Here is a 27,694-nt window from a genome sequence, read left to right on the forward strand (position 1 = left end):
TCTTATTCGAAGGCCTCTTCCGATGTTTCAGCTCTAGTACAACATATTTATCTTCTTGAAGTATAACTAATGAGAGCTTATTTATGTCGTGAGGATAAATGAGCGTGGGATTAGGAGGAAGGAGCGGAGCAGTTGAATTGAGCAGAGGAGATGAGAGTTGATCCAGAAAACAGTGTAAGAAGGTCGAGGAAAAGAGATATCAGGAATTTATGGAGAGAAGGAAGATTTCTCGAGGTTTGCTTAAACGGGTCAGCAGCATTGGATGTGGATGCCGACGAGACTCCGCTGAATCAAGACGACCCTCGACTAAATAATATCCTTAATTTTGGCTCTTTGAATGATCTTAAGTACTGAGTAAACGAAGACTGAATATGCTGACTCGACTTTAAGTACTGGAAACGTCAAGTTGAATGCTTCTTCTATATTGAATTTACATTGCCAGTAATACTAGACACTCTGGGGATTTACAGATATACGAAAATCCACTAAATCTGATGAGGCTTTCAGAAGTCTCGTCGATGACGAGTGGCCCTTGAAAAAGGACGTTGTATGACAAAATCAGACGTCGCTGATAGACGGTGAAGCCTCGCAATCTCGGGGGAGTTCGTCAATTATAAATAAAAAAGCCTGTAAAGTCGCTTTTTGTATTGAAAGGATATTCATCGTTTAGAGCACAAATTCTGTTTTTTTTTCTGTATGCAGAGAAAAGGGAACAGAGAATATCCTCGAAAATAAAAAAACGATCAAGTCCCCTTAATCATCGAGAAAAAGTGGTGGTTTTGCCCCGTGTTTTGCAGCGATTTTGGTTGGACATAGGGACACGGATACACGTGAAAACACATGTATTCGAACGAGGTTCGTTAATCACTCTGGATTAATCTAATATTGGGTAATCGATAAAGGAGAATAAACAGGGATCGGAGGGGGTGGCGGAGGCTTCGTGAAAATCCCTGCCGTACTTTATGCCTGTTAGAATGTAACGTACGGGAGATTGGAATTTGAATGTATGGAAGAGGCAGTGGCAAAATAAACGACGAAAAAATGTATTTTCAGAGCCGGCTAATTGGGCTTGCATAATAAGCAAATTTGTAATCGGACTCCTCGCGACATTTTTGTCCTTCGATCATTCGATTCGACGTAATCGATTCCATCTCCTCTTATTTTCGTGATGGACAATCACTGTGCAAAAAACGAAAGATCTCAATCAAGAAATACTTTTTCTCAGTGATTTTTAGCGACAGGCAAACGGAGCACAATTGTTTCGGGGACTTTCGTCTAATCGTTTAAGTGATAAAATCGTATCACCGCAGCTCATTTAGCACCCATCAGCTTGATAGCTGACGTACATGTATTAATTTGAGTTTATTACCGTGTCTGTCAATGGAGCTGAGACTGGTCGGGGTCTACAAGATTGAACGGCTTTCGCTCGATTATACCAATTAATCAGAGTATTATATTTCAGCACGATTTGCTATAATTGACTGCGTTATCACTCCACGTTCGCATTAGAAGTGCAATAGATGGGCATTGAGACACGAACGGGAAAAGGTTAATAAATCGGGCTCGGAAATAAATTTTTTCGACATTAATATCTTTGGTGGTATCGCGAAAATGGGAGGATTTGTTTATTTTCCCCGGAGGCTATTTAACCGGTGCACATTGAGGCACGTTGTTGCGTATTTGGGCTGTGCGATGTCAAACAAAGAGGTAGCGTACCGCGGGATCGAGCGGGCAAAGTCATGGGGGCTAAGGCCTTTTGCATGTGAGAATTGGGGACACGTGAAAAGCGTCATTGTCAATATTTCAAGCGTTACACCTTTCCCCATTGGATCGCAATATCTCTCGAGTTTATTTTTCCTCTCGCGTTATACTATTTTTATTCGAATCGACGATCGTGAACTCGATTCAGTGGCCACTATCGATATCATAAACCTTTATATAAATCGAAATCGCTCGTCGGTCGATGAGCCGCGGGGGCAGGGGGCGGTGGAAGATCAAAGATAGCGGCATTTATGTGCCAATATTGGAGTTTATTTGCACAGGCTGAGAGAGACAACGAGGGAGTGAGAGGCGAGCGCAAATGTCGACGAGATGTATAGCTCGTGTATGAATCTCATCGTTTCGACAAAACGCGATAGACACTCGACGATTGTCCCCGTGCAAACCCGAGATTATATAACGACTATTAGCGATCAAACGGGCGTAAATCATGCGATTTTCCAACTTGGATTATGTCCTTTACGACCTTTTGTCCGATAGCCAAGCGTTGCATGCATTATAGATTCGCGTAAACTGTGAGATTGGGCTTGTCGTTCCAGCCATATATACGTATATAAAGTCTGTATCCTGAAGAGATTAAAGTATCGATGGTAATAGCGAGGCTGACGAGGGAGGCTCCATCAGCCCTGGTTCGTATCGTTTTTGGACTCTGATCATTGGGCTCGTACAAATCAGTTAATGCGTGCGAGTCCTTCCGCGTGTCATTCGAGAGTCCTTATGAAAATGAGTCTGGAAGTACGGGACTGAAAGGCATGGTCGATTGGAAGTGCGCATAAGCTTGGAAAGCTAGCTCGTCTCTTGACATTCTTTACAACGTAATTTGAAAATATTCGTGCGATCATAAAATTCCACGGAATTTAGTCAAACTCGAATGTCAAACGAGGCAAGAAGACAAAAATGTTCGTTCTCATGGCTTCATTTGACGCGAGTAATTGACCGGTGCATCTTTGAAGAATCATTTTATCCGTGGTCACACATTCCAGGAAAAACGAATGAGAATACCTAATGGAAAAAAAATTAATTCAATTTTCAAAATGGTGAAAATAAATCAACGAGGTCGTGTTCAGGAACCTGGTAACCCTCCGTGGTTACCAGGGGTCAAAATGACCCCGAGAGCAACTTTAACCTAGAATTTCTAAATTGTTGGCGCCCGAGGAGGCTGGTTAAACCATTGCCAGAGTCATGATTCATTTAGTGAAAAATGGTTTTTTTCCTGAACACGACCTCGTTGATTTATTTTCACCGTTTTGAAAATTGAATAAATTTTTTTTCCATCAGGTATTCTCATTCGTTTTTCCTGGAATGGGTGACCACGGATAAAATGATTCTTCAAAGATGCACCGGTCAATTACTCGCGTCAAATGAAGCCATGAGAACGAAACACCGTCAGAAAGTTGACAACCGGCTCGCATTGCCCAGTAATCGTGAAGAGCCTCATATAGGAAACGTAAAATCCTTCGTACAAATCCTCTTCGCTGTACCAACACGCAGAGAATTTCCTCGTCTGAACGACGGGCGTGTATTTCGGTGAGTTTATGTAATGTGCGGTCATTGCGTATTCCGCTTTCATGTGGAGTGTACAAGGCTGAATGTAGTCTGGGCATAAATTAACTGGCTGGACATTGGCGACGAGGTTGAGCTTTCCTCCTGTGCATAGACCAATGCAGAGCTATATTTATCCACGTTTCGCACTGGCATACGTCATTCTATAGACGGAGATGTCTGGCTTAGTCGAGTTTTATGGACTTGTGAAGGAGGGAGCATTGCTAGCAGCCAAAAAGGAATGATTCGCATGCAGCCAGGTGTTTTATTGGCAGAGCTGCCCGTTCGTGTTTTCCAAGTACGTGTGCATCGTGCTCAGTATGCGGCGGTATTACTGTCCACGTAAATGCGTGTGCTCAGTGCACGACGAAACACCTTCCGTTTCCCGTCCGTTCGCGCTCTTCCGTAATCTGCGAGGACTAATGCCCTCTGAAGCTTTCCGGCGAGCGCGGTCAGACAATTCGTAAAGCGATTCAATCGTCTGGGCAACCCAAATCAACAGGGTTTCGAGGTGAAAGGAAAGATTGGATTGGATTCGTACGTTGGCGTGGTATTGGCTCGATCGAATGGATCGTTACAATAAAATTTTGACAGCGAATCAGCTCGCAGTGGAGAAAGGACAGTTGATGGAAAGGCTAGCACCGGACGAGCGTGCGCAGCGATCGGAGAACCAGAAGAACTCAGATTTAGTAGCGACATTCAAAATCTCCGAATCGAAATCAGTAAAAAAAGTCATTCAACGTCACGCTGCTCGGGCGCCCAGAGCCAGCTCTCCACTTTGGTCGTAATTCGATTTATTGACAGACTACACACGGCTCCTATATACACAAATATAATTGTAAGGCAGCTGGATAAACGCGGATGTTCCACGGCTACGTGCTGGACCTAACGTTAGACCGATACACAAACCGGGCGGCTTAACGGAAAACGCAAGATCCGGTAGCTACATAGAGACTGATTTCATGAGAAAGGCAGATGCAGCAGGAGAGAGAAACAGAGAGACTGAGAGATAGAGAGAAAGAGACAAGTTGGAGCAACGTAGAACTTTGTCGTTAACTTTGCTAGCTCGAGGTACATAAAAATAGCGGTAAGCCGGGGCTTTCCGTATCGCTCTCCAGTTCCACCAGGACGTATTCTGCTCGAGTTTGGGCTCGAGCTCTAACCAGGCGGAGGAAACATTGGAAAAGTATATTACAGGGTATAATGCACTTTATATATGTTCACGTCTCTATATAAGCATGTACACGTCCGTAATGTAGCTATGCATATAAATGTACATAATAGATTATATACTTTCATATAAAAGCGGAGAAATAGATGCAGCAGCCTCGTAAGTTCGTACGTAAGTTTTCAGACTACGAATTTGAGGTCTGACCGTTCGAGTATCTGTACTACTTTGGAATAGGAAGTAGCAACTACGTTTTATCTCTTTTTGCTTTCCGCTCTGTTCCGTCTGCAAACATTCGAAGATGAGAATAAAGTGGAATCCAAGACTTTTTCATACGTCCGATGTTTTCTATTACAAACTTGCTACAACCTGAAGGACACTCTCTTTCTTTCGGGAAACTCTCGTCCAGGTCGAGGACTAGACGGACGGGAGCTCGTTGTTCCGCAGAGGCAATTTAATCGTCGTCGTATTTGAGCGCAGGGCGCCAATGAACTTGTAATATATGCATTTTTTTCATATAGACTTTTCAACATACGTATCTTTACTTATTTGATATTTTTCGCGAAATTACGCAATTGATGAAAATTTTATGGAATAAGGCTTTGTACAGATCTATATATCGCTCCGGGGATGGATGCCGATTGGCTTAATTTATCTCGAGGCTCCGAATTTGGGAGAGGGGCGGGGTCGTTATAACCGGTTGGCAGCAGCTATTTGAACTTGAGTAAAAGCCGATTATTTTGTGAAATATTGTTCTCGATGAGGGTGTTTTTGGAGGAACGCGACTCGATTCTGACGCTGGATTAACATGGTTTTTTTGGGACTGAATGCTGGTGAGTTTTGGATCATCATGGAAACCGAGTATCGAGTTCGGTTATTTGGGCTGCTGTGAATGATTGTTTAAAGATACGCCCAAAACTGCTGTCTTTTATAAGCTGAAATTTATTATGAAGGCATTTTGAGTAATTTCAATTGCCGATCGTGTCGTTGACGATTCAAGCTATTTTCGTATGTTTTTCTTCGATTGGTTGATAACACTCTTGAACTTTAACCGCGATCGCGAAAGCGTCGAGGAACGAGGAAATCGTTCAATTGACCTGGGCCACTGACGTTTAAACTTTCAACGTGTTACCGCACCGAGGGAAGCGGAAAGGGGTCGACGCATCGGTAGGCAAGAGGGAAGGAGGGAATCGTCTGACTTTGCATACGAGAAAATAGCGAAGTAATAAAGGCCCTTTCGTGCCAAACAGTCGTACCGTGAACGGGTTTGGTTGGGTGTGAATAATCATTCAAGTTTTTTTTCGTCCGGCTCAAGCATATAATCGAAAACCAATAAATCGATGGACACGACGAATAAACATTATTCCAAATGATCAAACGAACAATGGGCCAGTTTTTTCACAGTATCCAGCGCCGTTTCAAGCGTGTCCATAAATTCGAATGGTCCATCAAAAACGAAGAGGATACAGGGATCATTGAACTGCGCGGGTAGGTGAGAGCACGTTCGTCCAAAGATACCGTTACGAGGGAGGAGCTACGGGAGAAGCGCCCGCAGCGGTGGAAAAGGTCAGAGACGAGGAAGGAGCAAGAGAGCGCATGTTCACTATGCAGCCCTACTCATGTGCGGCTACGAAGATTATCGGCGTAACGAGAGGGATAGTTCGCGCGTTGAACGAGACCGGTGGACCAGGATGAGGTGGAGGAAGCGACAGGAGATGTACCAAAAGTTACATCCCCGTATAGATATTCAGTAGGAGCCTGTCGGGGAGCAGAGTTTCGAGTAGAATATGCGCCCAAGTGTATATAAATATATACAAATGTATGAACGAAGATAGAGCTCCGGGGCGCGACCGGGGGTCAAAAGGCACGTTGGAAAGGTTGGATAAAGCTGGCCAGCACGCGAGCAAGCGCACGTAGTAATTCATGAGTGCGTAGGGCTGGCAAAAGTGAGGCTAACCGGGTGGGGGACGGTCCTTAAGTGATACTACGTGACGATTTATGCCACAGCCACGTGTAACGTAGAACGGTGACATCCGGCGACTAAATGAAGGGACAGGGATGAGGGGTTAAACTTGGCGGCTCGAGGGCGAGCGCGCCACGGGCACCAACACATCCTTCGAGCGCTCGTTACATTGCCATCATCTACAAGCTGCGCGTACCTTCTCTCCATACCGAAACGAGATTTCACGGATACTAAAACGACCAAGAGAAGTACAGAGAGTTACTACCCTCCATACACGCACGCGGACTGTGCGAAAACTCACCGAGAGAACGGGAGAAGCTTTTATGGCGAAGACGAGCACGCAATTGACCTTGCTTTGCGTACAAGTTTTTGAGTTTACTGCCAGCGACCTCTGGACACTCGAGTCTACCTCATTCTCTATTTTTCCTTCCTCAAGTTACATTCCTTGGGATGCTTATTTTTCTATTTTTTTTTTATAAACTCCCATTCGGAATGTTTCTCTCGTAGAAGTTATCCGACCGAATATTTTCCAGTGTAACACATTTCTGCACGTCCTTCAACATCTCGTTTCAATAAGATCGCTACGAAACCGATATAGATGTATCATTACATTGGATTTTTTCATGTCACCGAGCATTTTATTTGTAGTTCAAAACTAGTTTGGGAAAGCTTCGGCTCGAACTACGAAGTATCCTCTCCTCTCGGTTCGTACGACTTTCCACGCGACTCCAAACAACCTGACACACGAATACCAGTTTATTTTTCCCTATTTTTTTTTTCCTTTTGAAAACTGCACCTAAGTACGAATATCCAATAGCACGTGTAGCTGAGTACGATTGCGTTCCATGAGCGAGGTCCGCTCGAAGGCTCGAGGTAGTTGAGCGAGATTTTTCAAACCCGTAAATCGTTCTCTCACGATTTCGGAACGTATGTGCGCGATAGCCGAGGAAGCCGTTCGGGCGACTTTATTCCTGGATGAAATTTGACTTTGGCGTCTCGATGAAAATGCGATGTAAAAATGTGTGTCCTTTATACACGGGCACTCGTGCTCCAATGTAGTCGACACTGAGAATGGGAAATTCTCGAGGGCGGAGAACCGGCGTTACGGGCTGGGGATGGTCTTGACGGTGCAGGTCAATTTCCGGCTGTCGGGGCGACCTCTTTCGCACTTCTCATTTCTCGGGCCCTCGCCAGCATCGACTTTCTCCTCTCATGTTCGCGAAAACACACGTGTGCGCTAAGCTGCATCACTCCTTATATATCTGTGACGTGTTTATATGTAAAACATTCCTCTATGTTTATATATTTTTGCATAACAAGTTTCGTACTCGCTGACTCGAGTGGGTTATGTTTCTGACGCGTCCTACGAGAGCCCAGTGAGGCAGACCGAGGAGGAGAGGAGGATCGGTCAGTCCCGTGCAAGAATGATTGGGATAGCAAACATCAGAGAGTCCCTTAAAATCTCTATGTTTATGTATACCAAGCGAACACATAGATATTGCAAGCTGCGCTTTGTGGAATAGAGTATATTTACGTTTTCATATAATTCGAGGTGAAGTTGGCGGTGGACGAGGCAAGAGAGGACCGCGTGAAAAGCGGGACAAAAACGACTACGAAGCAAGTGTTTTTTACTTTATTCATTAAGGAGATAAAATAATGAAATCTCGAGCTCGTGATCGGTGACTCAAGTTTTTTGTGTTTTTCTTTGGAGGAGCATTTCATTCAAATTGACTCATCGAGTTGAGCGTCTTCGAGGCATTTACTCGGGATTAATGTTTTTCATACAAGCCTCCGAATGTTCAGAACACAAGCGCACGGAGAAAACGAAAATTTTCAAAGTATTTAGGCACCGATTACAAACAGTTTTTTTGAATTTTACTATTTTTCGTCCCTTGAATTCTATTATATTCGTATTGTAAAACACAAATTTTCACTGTCAGCATAGTAAATTCTATGATAAATACGCGAATGTACACCAAATACGTGTAATATTTTACCATAGTGCTTTTTCAGCCTTGCCCCAGCATACGTTACAATATAAACGTTTAATGTGACTGAAAACTGACTGAAAACACTTTTTACTATGCTTATGGGTATTGGTCTTTTTACTACGGTGGATAGAACAATTCTTATTGCTGCTCTTCGAATTAAAATGTTGTAATCCAGTATACGTATATGCATCCCCGGGATACTATATTCCTAGTACTTTCCTCTAGAATTTTCGGCCTCGTTTTCTCCGTGTACGCAAAGAACCCTTGGATGTCGACGTTTCTTTCCTGCTGCCATCTTCCGAATATTTTTTCTCTCCAACGAAGAATAATACTTCCGGAGTATAGAAAGGTCAAGTATTCAATTTTTGTCACGGGAATTGTTTTTCGAGGGCTTCCCCAGTGGCCGTTTTATTTAATTCCCCACTGGATCTGTTTCGTCTCATCTTTCCTTACGATTAAACCTATTTGAAGACTCAGCAGTGTGTGTGTAAGTGGAGGGAAAATATACGCACATGTAGCAAGAGGAAATTCTGATAAGAGGTAGACAAGCGGACTTTTTGTGTGCTTTGTGCACACCCAATCTTCTTTCACTCTTATCCCTCTTCCTGGAGGCTGGTAACATAAGTTTTTTCGATAGGAGTATGTGTAAACGCTGGTAACTTTATCGCAGTGTATTTTCTATAAAACTGGCAGATGGATACGAAGAATTTTTTTTAATAATCGAGGGAAAACAAAAGCTATCGATTCCCCATAGCATTTACCCTTGGAGCCTCTTTAATTCTAGTTTCCTTCTGCCCTTTCTATTCTTTGTTTTATTTATCGTTGCAAGTGACTCCAGCAGCGACCTCGTCATAAAATTCGCCTCTAATCTACACCGCCTTTAACATCCATATGTAAATACATACGTGTCCTATAATACGCTTGTTTACACATAGATACCCACATTATACGACCAACTGACTATTTCTGCATGATCGCAGCTGGTCCGATGGACCCAAACTAACTTCCAAAGCACACGAAAATTCATCACCCCAGGGACAAACAAACTTATAACTATCTGAGTAGATACAAGACGCATTACTGCATGCAGTTTCTCTTCTGCTCAAATTTGCATACAGTTTTAACGTGAAAAAGGTCAGAAGAAGAGAAATTGTCAAGTTTTTTTTTATTACTCGATCGCTTCATTCCTTCCAATAGTTGAACCGAATTAAATGAATGACAGATAAATAAATGAAATAAAAACTTTCTTGTTGTTCAGTAAACTGAATTTGTCATTGAAGAAAAACAATAATTGGATGCATCCTTTTGGCGTTTGGTCGAAATGGATTTTGTTCAATAAACGAATCCAATCATCACGAAAGCAGTTGGAAGCTTTTCCGAGGGTTGCTTAAGGATTTTGCTTCGTCTTTAAACCTTCAGTCTGGTTTTCCGACGAAATTTTAACGCGTACGAAAAAAAAGGTTGAGTTTTTTCGAGATCGCAGTTGCGTTTCCAGAGGTTCAGTTTGCAGATCGTTTTGAGCAGTTTCTGATAAAAGATGTGAATTCGAATGGAGATGAGGGTGAGAAACATGGGGAAATGCGTCAAGGAGGAGTGGAACTCGTTTGCGAGACGATCTTTCGCGGAGCTGTAACTATACACGAGACTCATGCAGATATGGAGTGTTTACATGGGGTGTACTGAACGAGTAAAGTTTCGAAGCGAAACGAGTACAAATATTGTCATACGCTTTGCACACGCTTTGCGGAACGTAGTATACAAAAAGTTTTTCCGCACCTTTGCACGAAGCCCGCGCTCTTTGCAATACACACCGCGCGCACGTAACAGCCAATGATGTCGGGCTTCCATCTCTTTCCTTCAGGCACACCGCCCTGGAAAATACTCGACGTTTGTCCCTCCGCGCATTTCTCCATCGACACGCTCACTTCTCGAAAATAGACTCGCCGTATTTGATTTTTTGGTCAAAGGGCTTCCTCGATGCGAATTTTTATCGTATTCGTTTACCACGTGCATGGACCACTGTGTAGCGCGTTCCAAATGATATACGCGGGCGAAAATCACTCGCGTATGACGGAACAATATTGAATTTCATAGGAAAAAGGTATTCGTATCACGTAAATAACTCGATGAAATGTGGTGGATCCGATTGATTGGAGCGCGGATGATGCTGGGTGTTGATTGGCTCGCTCCAATTTGTCGAATAAATATAAACTCTTTTTGATGTTCGTGTGTTGTTACTCCACGATTCTCATCAATTTCGATGTATATTTGTCGATGGGGTTAAATATTAAATCAGGAAGGTCGAATAATTCTGCCGAAATCAATCGTACGTGGTGTACCGCAGAAAAGAAACAGTGGCGAAATGAGGCGAAGGAGAGAAGAAAAGATAGGCACTGCAGGCTACACAAAAAATTGAAAAACAATGTGTGACCGCAGACGCAGGAACGAGGGAGGAGTGTGATCGGAGTAATACGCCAGTAGCAGGAGCCCTCAGCAGCCCAACGTCATCTCAATGTTTTGTAATAAATTACCAACTTTTTCGGAATAAGGCTAAAGGAAAAGCGCGAATAGGAAAAACGAATGAGCGTTTAGGATCGGGTGAAAGTTCGTTGGCTCAGGGAGTTCGGAGGTGAACGAGTTAGTCACCATTTTCTTTGGGACGGCGGAAGAGCGACGAAGAGGAGAAGAGAGAGAAGACTAATCTTGGTAAAAGCAGAGTACCAAGAAGCAAAACTTGGACGTTCGAAACTCCGTTGACTGTTTAGCATGTTATATCTGTGGCGATAGTCTCAAAGGGTGAGACACCGCTTTCACCCTTAATCTACGGGACAATCTTGCGAGAATACCCGACCATCCATTTCGCTATGTTTCCCTTCGTATTTTTTCCATCGACTCAAGAACTTCAGCGAGTTTTCTAAGAGCCCCTTTATCCCTCATTTCTCCACCCCTCGCCCATGGCTTATTTTCTATCGAGCGTTTTAAATTAAAAAACAAACATTTTCATCATCCCCTTTGTCTGTTTCAAGTATCACCACCTTTTATGGAGTCGGATCTGATTCCATCGATTGGACGATATTTTGACCTCCCCTTTTTCTCTTTCCTGAGAAAATAGTCCGATTACGATCACCGATCGGCAACGCCTCGTACGAAAATAATACTCGGTTGGGTGCTATCCGACAGTGACCATCAAAGTGTACGTTTTATCTCATTCTTATCGAAATTTGATTTCGATGAATTTTCGTGATCGCTGAATATAAATTCGACCAAATTGTGTTTTGGTAGAAAACACAAAAATTCAATTGCAAAAATGACTGTGAGGTGTTTTAGACAAGTAGCTTAGAGTCTTAAAAATTTAAACCTTTCATTCCCAGAGCTTTACTTTCCAAAATATACCCTAAAAAGAGCAGGAAACTAAATAGGCGTATAGCAGTCCCAGTGCACCTGAAAGGGTTAAGTGAAAGTGAAAAAGGAGATTAAAACGATGCTACGAGCTCGTTTTAACCCCAAAAGGTTTCATGAAAAATGAAAACAAAAAGATGTTCAATTACGTATTTCAGTAATTTCAACGAGTCGAGAACAACCATCGCTCTGTTCCATTCGGAAAACTGTGGCCCGGGGAAAAATCGAAATGTGTACCATTCCCAGCAGGCGAGGCTGTGGTGTAACGGTGCAGTTTGCGAGTATCCATTTGTGTGTACTGTGACTTTGGGTAAGTTCGTTTTACACATGAATACATAGTTTTGCCAACTATTGAGCTCAGCTCTCTACCTCCGAGGGTTGGGAGTATGATTCGCGTTAGTTATGGTACCGATCCGTTGTTTTGGTCCATGAATATAAAGTCATGTCGCGTGTATACACGTACCCGGAGGGAGAAAGTTGAAAGCATCCCTTTGCTAACCCCCCGGGTCTTTGTCGAGTAACAAAACGTAACGCAATTAACGCTCCCAGGCAAAGTCAATATCTTACTCTAGAATTTCTTTCATTTTTATATTTTCCTGCGAGAGCTACGACTACGTTTTTTCTCAATCGACAGCGTCATGGGGCAGCGTCCAACGGACTATGGATGCGTCTCGAATAAACATTTCTGGAGAGCGGAAGCCCCGTTTGCTCTTAATTTACGGTCCTCCAGTGTGTTTTTCTTCAGATGACGAAAAAAATTCGACTGCGTGTTTCAACACCTTTGCACTCAAAAATAACATCGTCCTCGTAAAAGGCGACGGGGAAGGGGCCGGAAAACCGGCACGACAATAAAGTGGGACGCAATAGAGGAAAAAAGTAGGCGACATTAATCGCGTGCCACCCCCATTACTTTAGCGGGATATGTTTTTTTGCTTTGTTTACTTTACGTCTCGAATCGGGCCGATGTTGCTCCCGTATTTTTTTTGTCTTTCCTCTGTATAGATATGTGCAGCCTGAAAACGCGGGGTTTTCGGGAAGAGTGCGAAGGGGGAGGTTTATCGTTCCGCGTGATTTTTCATCTGCGGCACATTGAGAAATGGCCCGCGTTTGCCGAGGGCCACTCGTTCATCTCATCGCTCTTCCACTTTTTTACCCATGTATTAATACGCGCGTACACCAATGCGTACAAATATAAAAAGCTATGAAAAAGTTTGGGAACGACTTTCGTTATAAAAACTATCAGACCGAATCTAACTCATTCAAACGCTTAGCAAATGAAAAAAAATCCCAATTTTTTTGCACGATTCATGGACATGAATTTGGTGGAAATTTGCCTCTCCCAACAGCTGGCCTCGTGCGTTTTCCTCTGCTGCTAGCTGCTCCGCTAGTATTTGTGGGTGACTTTTCGCCTCACATACAGAATTCATTGATCGTCCATCCTGAATTTTCCGGTACTACATTCATGGAATTAATTCATGTAATTGGAAAAAATCTTAAATACTTTTGCGAAAATCCCGTGGTAACTCAGTCGACGGACTGGGACCTTTTCTTTTTCCAATGGGAATTTTATCGAGGAGACAATGTCTGTAACCAGCAATTTCTTGATGAGACGAGAGAAGGGCGCGGAAGGGCTGAAGTGTCTCCGGTAAAGCGGGCAAGAAATGCAAGGAACGAAGGGAAATGGCTACAGAGACTTTCCTCTGAGCGTGAAATGAGTTTCGCTTTATATACAGACTCTGTAAATAGGACAGTTAAATGAATGCAGGGACGTGGTACGTATCGAGATTTTATAAGATCTCTGATGCTTCGTAGTTTGTTTAAAAAAGCTCAGAGTTTCATTCGTCAGAATACTTTTTGAGGCCCTATTCACCATTTGTTACGCTACGAAACTTTCACAGATATAACGAACAATTAAATGTGAATTTCGTAACTCACCGATCTCCAAGTACTTCTGATGAACCGGATCGTACTGTTCCCACGTGAAGCTTCGAAATTTACTCTTCTCCTGGCTGATCGGAAGCGGAGCGTCGTTTTTCCGATGATGCTCAGCTCCGTTCGGATTTCTGTAATCAGCAAGCACAAACACAAATTCGTGTCTTTCAATCGAATTCGTGCTCGAGGACTGTGTCGAGGATCCGGAAAGTTTGTATGTACTCAAGAGACTGTGTAAGAAATGGAGAAACGAGTGACGATATCGCGCCTCTTCTCATCTCGCGCGGTCGATTTTTTAAATCAAATGTCTATCGTACTTCATGGAATATTTGACGTTTGCGTTTGTGCGAATTTTCCGAAGGTTCGATTGGCCCAGTTGATTCGAATTTCGGTTGATGAAATTTGATTTTGAAACGTTAACATCGACGGAGTATCCACGGTTACAATATTTCCTCGAAAAGTTAAATTTTCATGAAATATTTTCGATCATCTGAACGAAAAAACTGCACTTGCAATCATTTTTCCAAAGCGACGTGAACGAAACTCCTGGCAGTTTCGAAATTTATAGTTGCCAGTCAATGAATTTTCGAAGCTTTTAGATCTCGTGGCGGCAAGTATTCAGGCTGGCAGCACCGTTCGCTTCACACCACGCAATGCTCGCAAACAACGTGTGCTTAACGCAAACATCGCTAAGAGTATATACACATGTGGCGTTGCCGCATTCACTCGCTAGTGAGAATTCATGATTTTCGATCGGATTTCCTCGATTGTTCGACACGAATTGTACTCGGCATTTCATTGGCTTCTGAAGTTCCATTGAATCTTCTCAAAGCTTTGATTTACAGATATTCGACATTCGCGCATGCACTCTTTCTCCGAGTAAACGATAGACAAAACGCCTCGAACTGTCAGATCCTTGATAATCCACGAATCCGTTCAGAAGCACAGTAATAATCATTTCATGGCTCCGGTGTTGGGTGGTGAAAAAAAAAAAAAATCAAACTGAAGTTCTCCAATCCCAAAAAATACCTTTCAACCTCCACAGGCTGGACTGCGCTCTTTATTTGCTGTCATAATCGGGCATGTAATCGAGCTTTAGGCGAGTAGTGGCCACACAGAGGGTGAGTTTAGCTCTGGTTGTTCCTTAACCAATGTTAGTCCTCACTGTTTCAGGTGCCTAAAGCCAAATTGCTATGAATAAAGCACCTGCACATATATGCATATATGTGGGTGTCTCAATGACTTTGAGACAAAAGGAAGGAGTGAGTGCGTCCACAGGGATGAAGGCGAAGGGTTCCTGCTGGCATTAGTCCATCGGAGTATATATAGATCTGGTGTGATGCCTGAGCCAAGCTTGTACTAGTGCGTGTCTATATATGCATTAGCTACCACGAATGACCTTCTCCCGGATTCAGGAAGTAAGGTACAGCCTGGAAGCGTGTTTATGTTAGCAGCGGGACATCCGTGACATCCTTTGAGCACGTGTCTGACACAGCTGACCCTTCCGTGTGTATTGGTGGGTGGTGGCCGAAACGGTGGAGCCGATCGTAAGTCGATGAGGTGATCGGCCTGGGACAAAGGGAGTGTGAAAGAAAAGGGGAGGAGGATGAGCTCGAATGCAGGTTGAAAGTAGAATTTATACGCGCAGAGCATCAAAGTCTTGAAGTTGAATGGCAAATGGCATCTTCTCGCGGATAAAAAAATGCTCGACAGAATGTTCTTTTCAATATGTTTATCTCCTCGCGAACGATAGAAATAAAAGAATATTGGCAATTGTATTTCGCGCCTCTTCCTCGAGATCAACATGGTAGTACCCCTCCTCATGCCGATATCACCACAGGTTTATAGTAAAAACGAAGTTTTTTGTTTTTTCGTTTACTAGGGCGCGCCTCGCGCGTCCCGCCCTCATTCTTTTTTCTTGTGCCGAAAGCCACAGACGTGTTTTGACAGTTCGCAAGTTAACCAAGATGGGAAAGAAAAGAAGTCGCCGAAATGAATCCGACGATGAAGAAAAGGAGAATCGTCTCGAGAAACGATTGAGACGGCTGGAACGTCGTGAAAAGAAGAGGAAAAGAGAGCGACGTAGAAAGCATAGTGAGTATATATGGTTGTTTATTACAGATTGTCAAGATGACGATCGTTAACAGCCGTCTTCGTCGCGATACGAAGAGCTGGGCCATTACGAAATCGACAAATTGACTCAAGAGAGTCGTCAGGTTTTTCCGCACAGGCTAATTGTGAAAGATTAGGTCTTTCTATGCGAGCGGGTAAGGCCCGCTCGTACCGGACAAGGTCCGAAAAGCCGTGCTAAACGAAATATCTCTCTAAGCGAGCGGGTGAGGCCCGCTCGTACAGGACAAGGTCCGAATAACTGTGTTAAACGAAACACGTTTTTTCGAGAGATTTCGAAATGTCTGAGGGACATTCTCGAGAACAAATCGCATGGCGAGATAAAAAGAGGCAGAAAGACAACATAACCTCAATTGTCTCTAGGAGATATTTATTGAGAGGTTTTGTTTTGTTTGATTGTGTCACAGGATACAGATGTACGAGTTCGGAATATTCTTCGAGTTCGGAAGCAAGGTCGATATCGAGGTCCGAATCAAGATCGAGGTCGAGATCGAGGTCAGTGTCGAGAGTGCACACGCAATCGATAGAAAAATTACCGGAAGAGATTGGCGAAGCATCGACGGACCAAGCGACGATGGTAGACGCATCGACGAACGCCGAAAGCAATACTCCGAAACAAATCATCGATGAAAAGGCGCTTGAAGTTCTCGGGAAACATTTGACGATAAATAAACCGGTGGGATCGTCGATCTGTGAGGAGTTGGTATCGCGCTGGTCCGAGATTTTAGCAGTCGGGCTTCCCAAAGAGGATCGGACGGCTTTGCTCCTCAAGTATGGAACACCGGTTAATTGTCCAACGGTGAATCCACCAAAATTAAACCCAGAGATCAAGGCCTCTCTCACAGAGCCAGTCACGAGCAGGGATGCTCGTCTTGTAGCAAAACAAGACAAAGTGACGGTCTGCATCTCGGCGCTTGGTACTGTTCTCTCGAAGCTGCTATGTGGAGAGACAGTGGAAAGACTGACTCTGATAGAAGTTTTATCGGACAGCGGAAAACTTCTTGTCGATTTACAGAGAGAAGAATCTATGACGCGCAAGGCGCTCATAGTCGGTAATTTAAACACCTCGGTCAAAGACACGCTCAACTCGACGGCGATTGACGAATGGTTGTTTGGAAAACAATTAGACGAAAATTTAAAGACTGCTCAAGCTCTAGAGCGCTCGTCCAAGCAAATCAAGGTGGGGACCAAGGGACCGACAATCAGTTATCCTGCAAAAAACTTCAAGGGCCCGCTCCAACAACGCAGCTACCGACAACGGGGAACATCGGGGGGCGGGCAGAGGAAAACGTACGCATCGAGGAGCTCAGCGAGTCATCGCAAACCCGAGCCGAAGAGCGACAAATATTCGCGAAGGAAACGTCAATAATCACTGTAAGTGCATTGGCAGGACGTTTGAAGTATTTCGACGATGCCTGGAAAAGTATAACTACTGATGACAGAGTCTTGGGCTGGGTCCAAGGAATCGAAATCCCGTTTATAGCACGGGTAACTCAAAATTCGGTTTCTAGGGAACCACAATGGTCAAATTCTGAAAGATCTCAAATCTCGGAGCAAATTAAAAAATTGATCGATAAAAAAGCTGTGTCGAAGTGCGAACGAACTGAAGGGGAGTTTATATCGCCAATTTTTCTTACTCCAAAACCAGATGGTTCTAGCCGCTTTATCCTCAACTTAAAGAGCCTGAACGAATTTATTGAAACCGAGCATTTTAAATTAGAGGATTTACGAACAGCTCGAGACTTGGTATCTGAGGGGTCGTTTATGGCTACGCTCGACTTAAAAGACGCGTATTATGTAGTGCCGGTTGCTCAATCGTATAGGAAATACCTTCGTTTTCTGTTCAACGGCGAGTGTTTCGAATTCTCGTGCTTGCCGTTCGGCCTCAATATAGCGCCATACGTGTTCACGAAAATTATGAAGCCCGTGGTCGCTTTCTTGAGGGAAAAGGGATATTTATCCGTTATTTATTTAGACGATCTTTTATTGATTGGTAATACACTTGAGGAGTGCGAAAACAACGTCGAAATAACGAGTGCGTTACTACGTGAGCTGGGATTTATAATCAATATTGAAAAAAGTCAAACCAAGCCATCGAGACGTTGCAAATTTTTGGGATTTATATTAGATACAGAGAATATGTTAATCGAGATTCCAAAAAATAAGAGAGAAAAAATGCTCGATACGATCAAAAAATTTCGCGTGGGTCATTCATATTCGATACGCGAATTCGCATCTCTCATCGGCAGCCTCGGCGATTGTTGCAAAGCTTCTAAGTACGGTTGGGCGTATATGAAAGACCTTGAACGAGAAAAGATGGTTGCTCTTCGAGAAAACGGAGATAATTTTGAAGCGACTATGAGGCTGTCCGATAACGTTCGAGAAGACCTATTTTGGTGGAAATCTCACATTATGACAATAACGAACACCATTAAGAATTTTGAATTCGAAATGGAGATTTTTTCGGACGCGTCGCTGTCTGGCTGGGGCGTTTGTTGCAATGGTGAAAAAACCCATGGGTTTTGGAGTGCAAAAGAACGCAAGAACCATATAAATTATCTCGAGCTTCTCTCGGCTTTTTTCGGGATTAATTGTTTTGCGTCTCACTTGAGAGACTGCGATATCTTACTACGTATTGATAATACCACCGCGATCGCATACATTAACCGTATGGGTGGTATTCAAAAGCGAAAGTTGAGTACGCTCGCGAAAGACATATGGAGATGGTGTGAACGGCGAAATCTTCGGATTTTCGCGTCGTATATTTGTTCCGAAGAGAACTCGGTAGCAGACGCTGAATCGAGAAGATTAGAAATCGAAACGGAGTTCGCGTTATCAGACTCGGTCTTCAATGAAATAACACGGAACTTCCGAGCCCCTGAGATTGATTTGTTCGCGAGTAGAACGAATACGAAGTGCAAGAAATACGTATCGTGGAAAAAAGATCCAGGGTCGATCGCGGTGGATGCGTTTACAATTGATTGGAAACAATATTTTTTCTACGCGTTCCCACCCTTCTCGATTATATTAAAAGTATTGAAAAAAGTACAACTAGAAAAAGCCAGAGGAATTATAGTTGTCCCTCAATGGCCTTCCCAAGCCTGGTTTCCGTTATGTATGTCTATGTTCGAAGGAGAACCGATTTTTTTCGAGCCAAATATCAATCTTTTACGTTCTACGAACAGGGAGCCTCACCCACTGTGGCGAAGACTTACCCTGGTGGCCGGAGTTATATCGAGCAAGCGTTTGCGAAGAGAGGAATGCCAAAGGAGGCATGGGACGTCGCGGTTTCTTCGATAACCGCATCATCGTTACGACAATACGAAACCGGCTTTAAGCGCTGGTGGAAATTTTGTAAGGAGAAAAAGATAGACAGTCTCGCAGCAAAAATTCCCGACGTATTGGTTTTTTTGGCCAATGAATTCAACAACGGAGCATCCTATGGAACTATAAACAGTTTTCGGTCAGCGATAGCTTTACTGTTGGGTCCACAGGTCGGATTCGATGAAAGAGTAAAACGATTTTGCAAGGGAATCGCGAAACAACGACCTCCTGCACCAAAATATGAATCTACCTGGGATCCCAAGGTCGTTCTCGATCTTTTTTCGCGCTGGCCGTCTAATAATGAGTTGTCGCTAGAAAAATTGTCGCTCAAGTTAATTACATTGCTTGCACTAATTACTGGCCACAGACCTCAAACTTTATCGCTCATTAACATCCGCAATATAAATAAAAAAGAAAACATGTTCGAGATAAAGATACCTGGGCGGATAAAGACCTCGGGTATAAATAGAAAACAACCGACGTTAATTTTGCCATTTTACCCGGAAAATGAAAAGATATGTGTAGCAGCCGCGTTACAAACGTATCTAAGTGGTTCCGAAAAAGTTAGAGGGTCCGAAACGGCTCTATTTATTTCATTTAAAAAACCCTTTAAGACGGTTGGAACTCAAACTCTGAGTCGTTGGGTGAAATCCGTGCTAAAAATGAGCGGGGTTGACACCGAGATTTTTTCAGCTTACAGCACTCGTCACGCGGCTACGTCGGCAGCGTGCAGAAAAGGCGTAAGCATAGAAACCATCAAAAAGACCGCGGGTTGGACAAAAAGTTCACATACATTTGCCAAATTTTATAACTTAGAGGTGGCTGAGCCCAAAGACGTGTTTGCAAGAGCAATTTTAGGATCATAATTCTCAGATATGATTGTTATTGTCTAAAGCCTCTATTATTTATTTGGTAAAATAAATCACTCTGTCAAAACATTCACCCGCCGTAACTAACTTTCAACATCTACCATGTTGATCTCGAGGAAGAGGCGCGAAATACAATTATACGATTAAACGAACTTACCCGTAAGTGAAGTTCTATCGTAATTGTATAGAGCGCCTCTTCCGAAGAGATCATACTCCCACCCAAACCCATAACTAAGCTATGTTAGTCCCAAAAATAGTTACGGCAGTACTGTAAAGAAATGAGGGCGGGACGCGCGAGGCGCGCCCTAGTAAACGAAAAAACAAAAAACTTCGTTTTTACTATAAACCTGTGGTGATATCGGCATGAGGAGGGGTACTACCATGTTGATCTCTTCGGAAGAGGCGCTCTATACAATTACGATAGAACTTCACTTACGGGTAAGTTCGTTTAATCGTATAAGTTTACTTGCTTCTCTCGGGATTTTTATTCTTACCCCGGCAAACTTTGTTTCGCTGTTTTCCCGAATTTTCTCGTGTATCTCTGCCCCACTGAATACTCAGACCACAAGAGCGGAACGTTTAAAGTCTTTGAGCATCTTCGCGATGCACAGTCTTTTCCTCATTTCTATTCTTATTTTTTTCCTTCCTCCTGTTCCCTTACCCCGTCCCTCCTAGACTTCCTTTTTGTAATTTTCACAAACGCTTTGCACCCAAGAGCATCTTGGCGGAAAGCTGACTAAAAGCTCGTTCTAGCCACGTGTATATACTCGGTAACGACTTTTTCTTCAAACGTCTTTTTACTCTCGAGGTCCACATGCATTATTTATACTTAGCGACACCAGTAATGTGGCTGTGCGTGTGTGCGCGAGAAATATAAAAGCTTGAGAGCGCTCTGAAAATGGGGTTGAAAGCTAATCGGCGCGTTTACTGAAAGTGCCTCGTGCGGTTAAACAATCCATAACCGAGCAGGCATTGGAAAGCGAAAAATCACAATTTCGTAGATAAAGTCGCCTCAGATTTCCCTTCAATTTCAACGTCTATTTGCAATACGTCAGCCCATAGTTCTGGCGCAGACAAAAAGCGCGTATTTTTTAGGATTAATTCGCTGCAAATCTTGACGAGTGCCTTGAAACAGTTTTTCAAAATATTCTCCTCGAAAATGTATAAGAATCAACAAAAACTATTTGCCATCGAAATCAGTTTGAAATGTGTGGAAAATATAAACCTTGTATCTGTTCTCGGGATCATCATAGGATCTATCGTCTAGTTGTCAAGAAAAAATTAACGAAAATCACATTTTTTTAAGCCTTATACATAGGCTCATATTGCAGGCACACTCCCTGTGCGACGATCTCGATTTAACGAAATAGCATCCTCCCAACTTTAAAGAGCCAAATACGAGAATAAGAAAATATAATGTCGCCAGATATCAAAATGGGAATAGAAAAAGAAAAATACTTGTTTGAGGTTAACGAGTAATAATGACATAGACGGTGGAGGGTTTGACAACACGATGAGTCGGCAGTTGGTTTAAAATATAGATATGCATACGCATATAGATAGAAATGGGGCTGTTGTCACATTTTGCTTGACGATTTAACTACGAAAGTATTCTAATCGCTATCATAATAACGAAAATTGATCAATCTCAACAAATAAATTACCCATAATTTTGATAATTGCGAGAACAAATTTTAATCATAAAAAGAGCAAAAAGATTCCGTTGCTTTTTTGGATCACAAGTAACTTAGTAGTCTTCAAATATTCGTCATGTAGTCGAATTAAGTATAATAACAATGTGGATAATTTTCGAATTTAAATCGATTCGTGTAATCTGCATGTGGAAACGAAAAAAAAAGAAGACAAATGTTGAAAAGCAACACAGTTGATTGATTCGTTTGATCGTCGATGAGGATTTCTAGCTATGCAAATTTAGCCTTTGATTAATTATATCGCAGAGAGGTTCCAACAGGGGCAGCGACAGGGGGGAGGGAGAGCAAGCGTGAGAATATGTGTGTGTGTGAGTAGGAGAGAGAGAGAGAGAGAAATTGGTCTATATCGAAGGTTGCCCGGGATTGGAGCATTCGATATAGCCGCGCGTTATCTGCTCGGAGATGGTATAGTTGCGTGGTCAGATCAGCCCTAGTGGCAGGGGCCTCGACCGGATTGTATCCGGGGACGTCAATAATCCTCGGTCTAGTAGGAGATGCGAAGCGAATCGCGGTAGTGGCATAAATGGCCAGAGGCCATTGAAATACGAGCCGGGTCGAGAGTCACCGTCAGATTGTTGCGATAAGCAAATCACCAGATTTGATGAATCATGCGGCAACAAAAGAACGGGAAAAGCTATTCTTCACTTATCACTTTTCGATTGAGTCTATTCGTCGGCCTTAATGAACCTGAGTTCATAACTCAATGAGGCGAAAGAGTCATTTTGCAGGAAGTTCAATTAAACCCAAAATTGATGCTTCATCTTTTTTTCCAGAACATCTGTGGTAAAATTTGACCTGAAATATTCGAATTTTCTAAGTTAACAAAAGAAACTCTTCTATGGGGTTTTTTTTTTCGACAAGAAACAAAGAGGTGGAAACGACTTAATAACTTTTCTTGAATCCAACTGTATTCACTGGGATTGTACAATATTTCCAACTACGTTATGAACCACTCGTGAGCATCAGACTAGACAGAACTTATCGACTTTTGCTCTGAGCACATCGTGCATTCGTAACTTTAATATGATGCTGTTCACGGTTTAATCGAGGTTTTATAAGCCTCGGAAATGGATCGTCACAGTTGGAGAGATCGTGGGAAACGATCAATTCCGCATTCGCGTTCGGGATGTCGTAACTTTTATTTTTTTTTAGCGGATAACGAGTTTGCCCTTTCCGTGACAAAAAAAGCGATTGCATTTCAATTTATAATTGGAGAGTTCGAAACAAAAATCCATTGAAAATTCAATCGAATGGTTAGAATCGTAATATTTAATAAAACAAAAATAATATTGATAGGACCAAAGGGAACGAAGTTGCATCATTTTTTCGAATATCGACGCCACGTTTTTCCAAACTCAACCAATCGTCGTTAAAAAGAAACGTAGAAATCAGGCGAAATGATTTTTCGTTCACTGTGATGCCAACTCTCGACACGGGCTTGAATGGAAATAATTAATGTGAATATGCAATTCCAGGTATTATCACGCGAGGCATTCACTCCTTACAAGTTATCGTCTCACTCGTATTACAGAACTCTTAGTGTGAGCTTAAAGCTCGTTTTAGGTCAATATATATATACATATAAGAAGTGAAGAGAGACCAGAGAAGTGAATCAGCGAACGAGAGCTGCAACCGCAGAAAATAAAGTAGTATTAAAGAGCATGCTATGCACAGGGTTGATGGTGAGCGTTGCCAGTTTCACTCTCAGCAAAAGAGAAAGAGAGAGAGAGAAAAAGGTTGATGGTGAGAGACAAACGAGGGGAGGAGGGTTGGTTCACTCGAGCCCGAGAATATTAAAGTTTGCTCATTAACCCGCTGATGCATTGCTGCCCGCACTACCAAAGTCTCTTCGGCAATATGTATACATATATAAATGCACAATGATGCCAGAAGAGCAGAGCCGCAACCTTCTTCATCTCTCGTTTTTTTCCTCTCCGATATTTTCTATTTTTCTTGTCTTTTTTAATAATTGTTTTTTCCGCCATGCTATTTTCTCTTCACGTTTCCACTCTTTATCCCATTCATAAACGTTGTTAAAAATATTTTTCTCACACCTATTCTGGCAGACTAACCGCACGACCACCGCGAGCTCACCCACGGGGAAGAAACACCTTCGCCATTATGCTCGAGTGATAATTAAAAAAAGCATGTCACACAAATAAATCAAATAACCCCCGCATTTACTAAATACTTTATACACCCGGAAATATTCGTACGGCGCTGTTTTACCATAGAAATTTGTCACTTTCCATGCAAACTTTTTTTTAATCAGCGACGTTTTATTATGATTGTTATTTATGCGAGGAATGGCAACGTTTCGGCTGCTTAACTTCTATTTCAACTCATCGTTTAAGGTGCATTTACGTGACACGTTAATATTGGAGCCTAAAATTTGGCCAATGTCTTGTATTTTATGGAAGCAAGGATTATCTTACAGATATAGATGGAAAATATTCGAATGTGTAAAATGTGTGCTGTCATCGAAATATAATCGAGTGCATGTGTCATCTTCGGAGCAGCTTGAGGTTGGGTAAATTTCGTTTCGAAACTGTTCCCTCTACTTCGTCGTTAGGCTTTTCTCTCTCGTGGCAAACTCAGCTGTTCTGGTTGAACCAACTCTTTCTATTTCCTCGCCTGTTTTCAATCCCTTTTCGGTCTCTGTCTCTTTCGAGAAAGCCGTCATCCGGGGACAGAGAGAATTCTGCGAAACACCTGGAGCCCAGGCAAAACTTTGGGTGGCTCGTGCATGGCTCGACACTCCTTTTCATCCCCTTTGTGACTATATCGACGTTAAGAACATTCCACCAGACCTCGAGGCCAGCATCCAAGACCGCAGTTTCAAATTTTCCTTGTTACGTACATCGCCAGCAATCCGCCTTTACCTCATACCCATTTTCGACCCTCTTCTTTCAATCCCCAAGCTTCCCTTGCTCTAGCAACCTTCCCACTCTGATACTGTACGAGACAAATCACTGTGCCACTTTCCTCGTTGTCGGAATCATGGCTTCGTCTTCATAAGCTCAACCGCAAGTACCGTTATCAGAACGTATCCCTTAAATACGTAAATTCCTGTGACGTTGAAACAGCACGTCAGCAAGCGATGTGCACCGAGCCATAAAAACCTCGGAATATCGCAACCGTTGGAATCTCCATATTCGAAGCTGTTCCGAACTGTTTATATGATCAGGTCCCCTCAATTATTGTTCGAAATTTGACTAAAACTCTTGATACGAGAATGCTGAAAATGTGAGGAAGTAACTCGAGCGATTTTCACCTCGATGCTTGAGTTATTCAGGCTCGATGAACAGATGATAGCGCTGGCCCGGCTACATACCGAGTCAAAAATTTTGTTCATCGATCAAAATTTATTTACTTTTATGTTTGGTATGACAAATAATTTAATTCAATTTCCAAAAATTCTCCAAAATTTGAATCCACTATATTTCGATCCAATGAAATAAATTTTCTTGGATAAACAAAATTTCTTTCCCGCTGCAGAGTTTTACTCTGCAATTCTTTTTCACATTCTCAATCGCTTTGCACACCATTGACCCAAATGAGCCTTCAAGGCCAGTGGAATAAATAGGATCGTAGGTATTTGCGGAGCAAATACAGCCTCGCAGTATATTTCCTCAGCAGCGTTCCGGCTTATTTCTTTCCGATATTTCAAAATGTCTGTCTCGTAGGTATATTTTTGCAGCGTACTTTGGCCCTGAATTTAGAGACGACGGCTGTTGCTACTATTATGTCGGCGCCATATACAAAGTGTACGATGTATATAAATATATGAGAATGTACGTATAAATATAAGAAGTACTTGTGGGGAAGAGAAATTCTGTACACGGTACGTCGCACGATTTGAACTCCGATGTTCCGCATGTGATGTTCGTTTTCCTATAGCCCGCCGCCCTCCCCGGCCACTCCGACCCCTCGATATTAATACGAGTTGCTAAAGCTCACTCAAACATATTGTGGGCTGCTTCCGGTGTTCCTGTCGTCGATGTGCTGCTGTTGCTGTTGCTGCATAGTTCGCTCAACGGAATGGAACAAGCTGTCGCTTGTCTGACTACAGCGTTACCGTAACTACTTTGGAAAATCGTTGGTTTCTCTCTCTCGCTCTCGTTCTCAGGCTCTCCAGCTTGAGCAAGTCGACATTACTGCTCATACACAGTCGCATTATTACGTAGCAGGCCAAGAGAGAACGAAGCTCTCGTATTCCTCATACTCGCGTACGAGGAGGGCGAAGCACTTTGACGTTGTATGCGCAATTGGAAGAGACCAAAACGGTACGTAAGCCCGACCGGGAGAGCACACTCGAGTCTCTAATGGCGACAGAGCTCGAATATAGGCGATGGAACAAGAGAAACATACCATTATATACCCCCCCCCCCCCCCCCCCTTGGCAATGTAGTTCTGTCGTCCCCCTTAGCCCCCCTTTCTCATTGCGCAATGTTTCTACCTTCATAAGCCATCCACGGGATAAGGAATCGCCAATTTCCTGTTATTCGGCTAAGGGCTCTTAGCTGCGTTTGAGATTAAAATCTGATGGGGACCAGATGCCAGGATTAGAGATTTCTTCGCACACAGGCGGCTTACCTACTTGGGGAGGGTATTGATTATTCCTTGTTTGCTTTTCCTGATTTCTCGGTTGTCGTTCCCCAGATTTTCCAGCTTGTAAAACGATGACTCTCTAAGCTCGTTGCTCCTCACCGCACTCATGATGAATTCGACGGATCATTAGTTGCAACGAGGTACATATACTTGCAGGAATGCTAACACAACTTACGCGGTCACGTTTGTGCAACGAGCATCCATATTGCACCCTCACACATAGCCGTAAGCTCTCTCTCTCTCTCTCTCTCTCTCTATTAGCAATGCATCTTGTGCACAAGACCGATCGCGCTAAGGGGCTGGGACTTGCCGAGGACAAGCCAAAATGGTTAACGCAATGAAATCGTGGCTCCGTATCTCGAAGTGCATATCTAATTGAATTCTCAGTCAGGGAGAACAGAAACACCGGGTTATATGGATGTATACGTGTGGGTGAGACAAAGAGGGAGTAGGAGGCAGAGGAAGCAACGCAAATTGCCTCCAACAGGATAGTGAACAACTCTCGCAAGGTCGCCTGCACTTAAGGATCGAATTGGAAATGACATTGATAACTAACCCTCTTGAAAATCAGGCCTCGGCGATCATCGCTCGATAAACAGTATGTCGGTGATTCATCGAAAAAGGGTTTGGTTTATGGATAAAGTTGACTTTGAATCCTTGTGATTTTTTTTTCATGTTTCCAATGCTTTGCTGACGTTAGTATTGATGAGGATTTGAGATAATAATTTTGTTTGAGTCTTACAAAAACGATTAGAAACTTTCTGAATGATTCGATGCCCGAGAATTAACAATTCGATCACTGAAGGATTATTATATCATGAGAATTCCAGTCGGTATGATCCAACGTGAACTCTCGATGTATATTAATTTTGTTTATTATCATCGGAATCGTAATTCGCGATCGAGTTCACCAGTCTAATCAAATTTCGATTGAGAGAAGGTTACGGAAGTATTCTTCGAGGTGGTGTGGTATTGGGAAAGGGCAAAACATTAAACGCCAGAGCACTAGAACTGGAAACTCGTATCTTGGAACTTGAGGATGATTCGGTATATAGGGTTGCAGAGTACCGCAGCGAGGAGTCAAACCTTCAGTGCCTTAACGCTTGGGAAGACAAGAATTTCGAGTCCTCGGAATCGCGTCGCGCCGGAATAGGTTATGGTCCTCCAATTGCGGAAGGCACACCACCAGCCGCCGAGCCCGCACCGAGTCTTACTCTCATTCTCTCCGGCTCTCTCTCTTTCTCCGTTTCTCCAAAGATCTCAAGCGTTCACCA

General features: G+C 43.1%; 1 protein-coding gene across 2 annotated transcripts in view; it reads right to left on the minus strand.

Moving 5' to 3' along the window:
• LOC122415546 (neuroligin-4, X-linked-like) overlaps positions 1-27,694 on the minus strand; it is a 277,070-nt gene that overhangs the window by 27,229 nt on the left and 222,147 nt on the right. For both annotated transcript variants that reach the window (XM_043427741.1, XM_043427740.1), the window contains exon 9: positions 13,778-13,905. In XM_043427741.1, coding sequence (XP_043283676.1) covers positions 13,778-13,905 — 128 coding nt within the window. The remainder of the gene's footprint in view (positions 1-13,777; positions 13,906-27,694) is intronic.

The sequence above is a fragment of the Venturia canescens genome, chromosome 9 (assembly GCF_019457755.1).
Source record: "Venturia canescens isolate UGA chromosome 9, ASM1945775v1, whole genome shotgun sequence".
Classification (NCBI taxonomy): Eukaryota; Metazoa; Arthropoda; class Insecta; order Hymenoptera; family Ichneumonidae; genus Venturia; species Venturia canescens.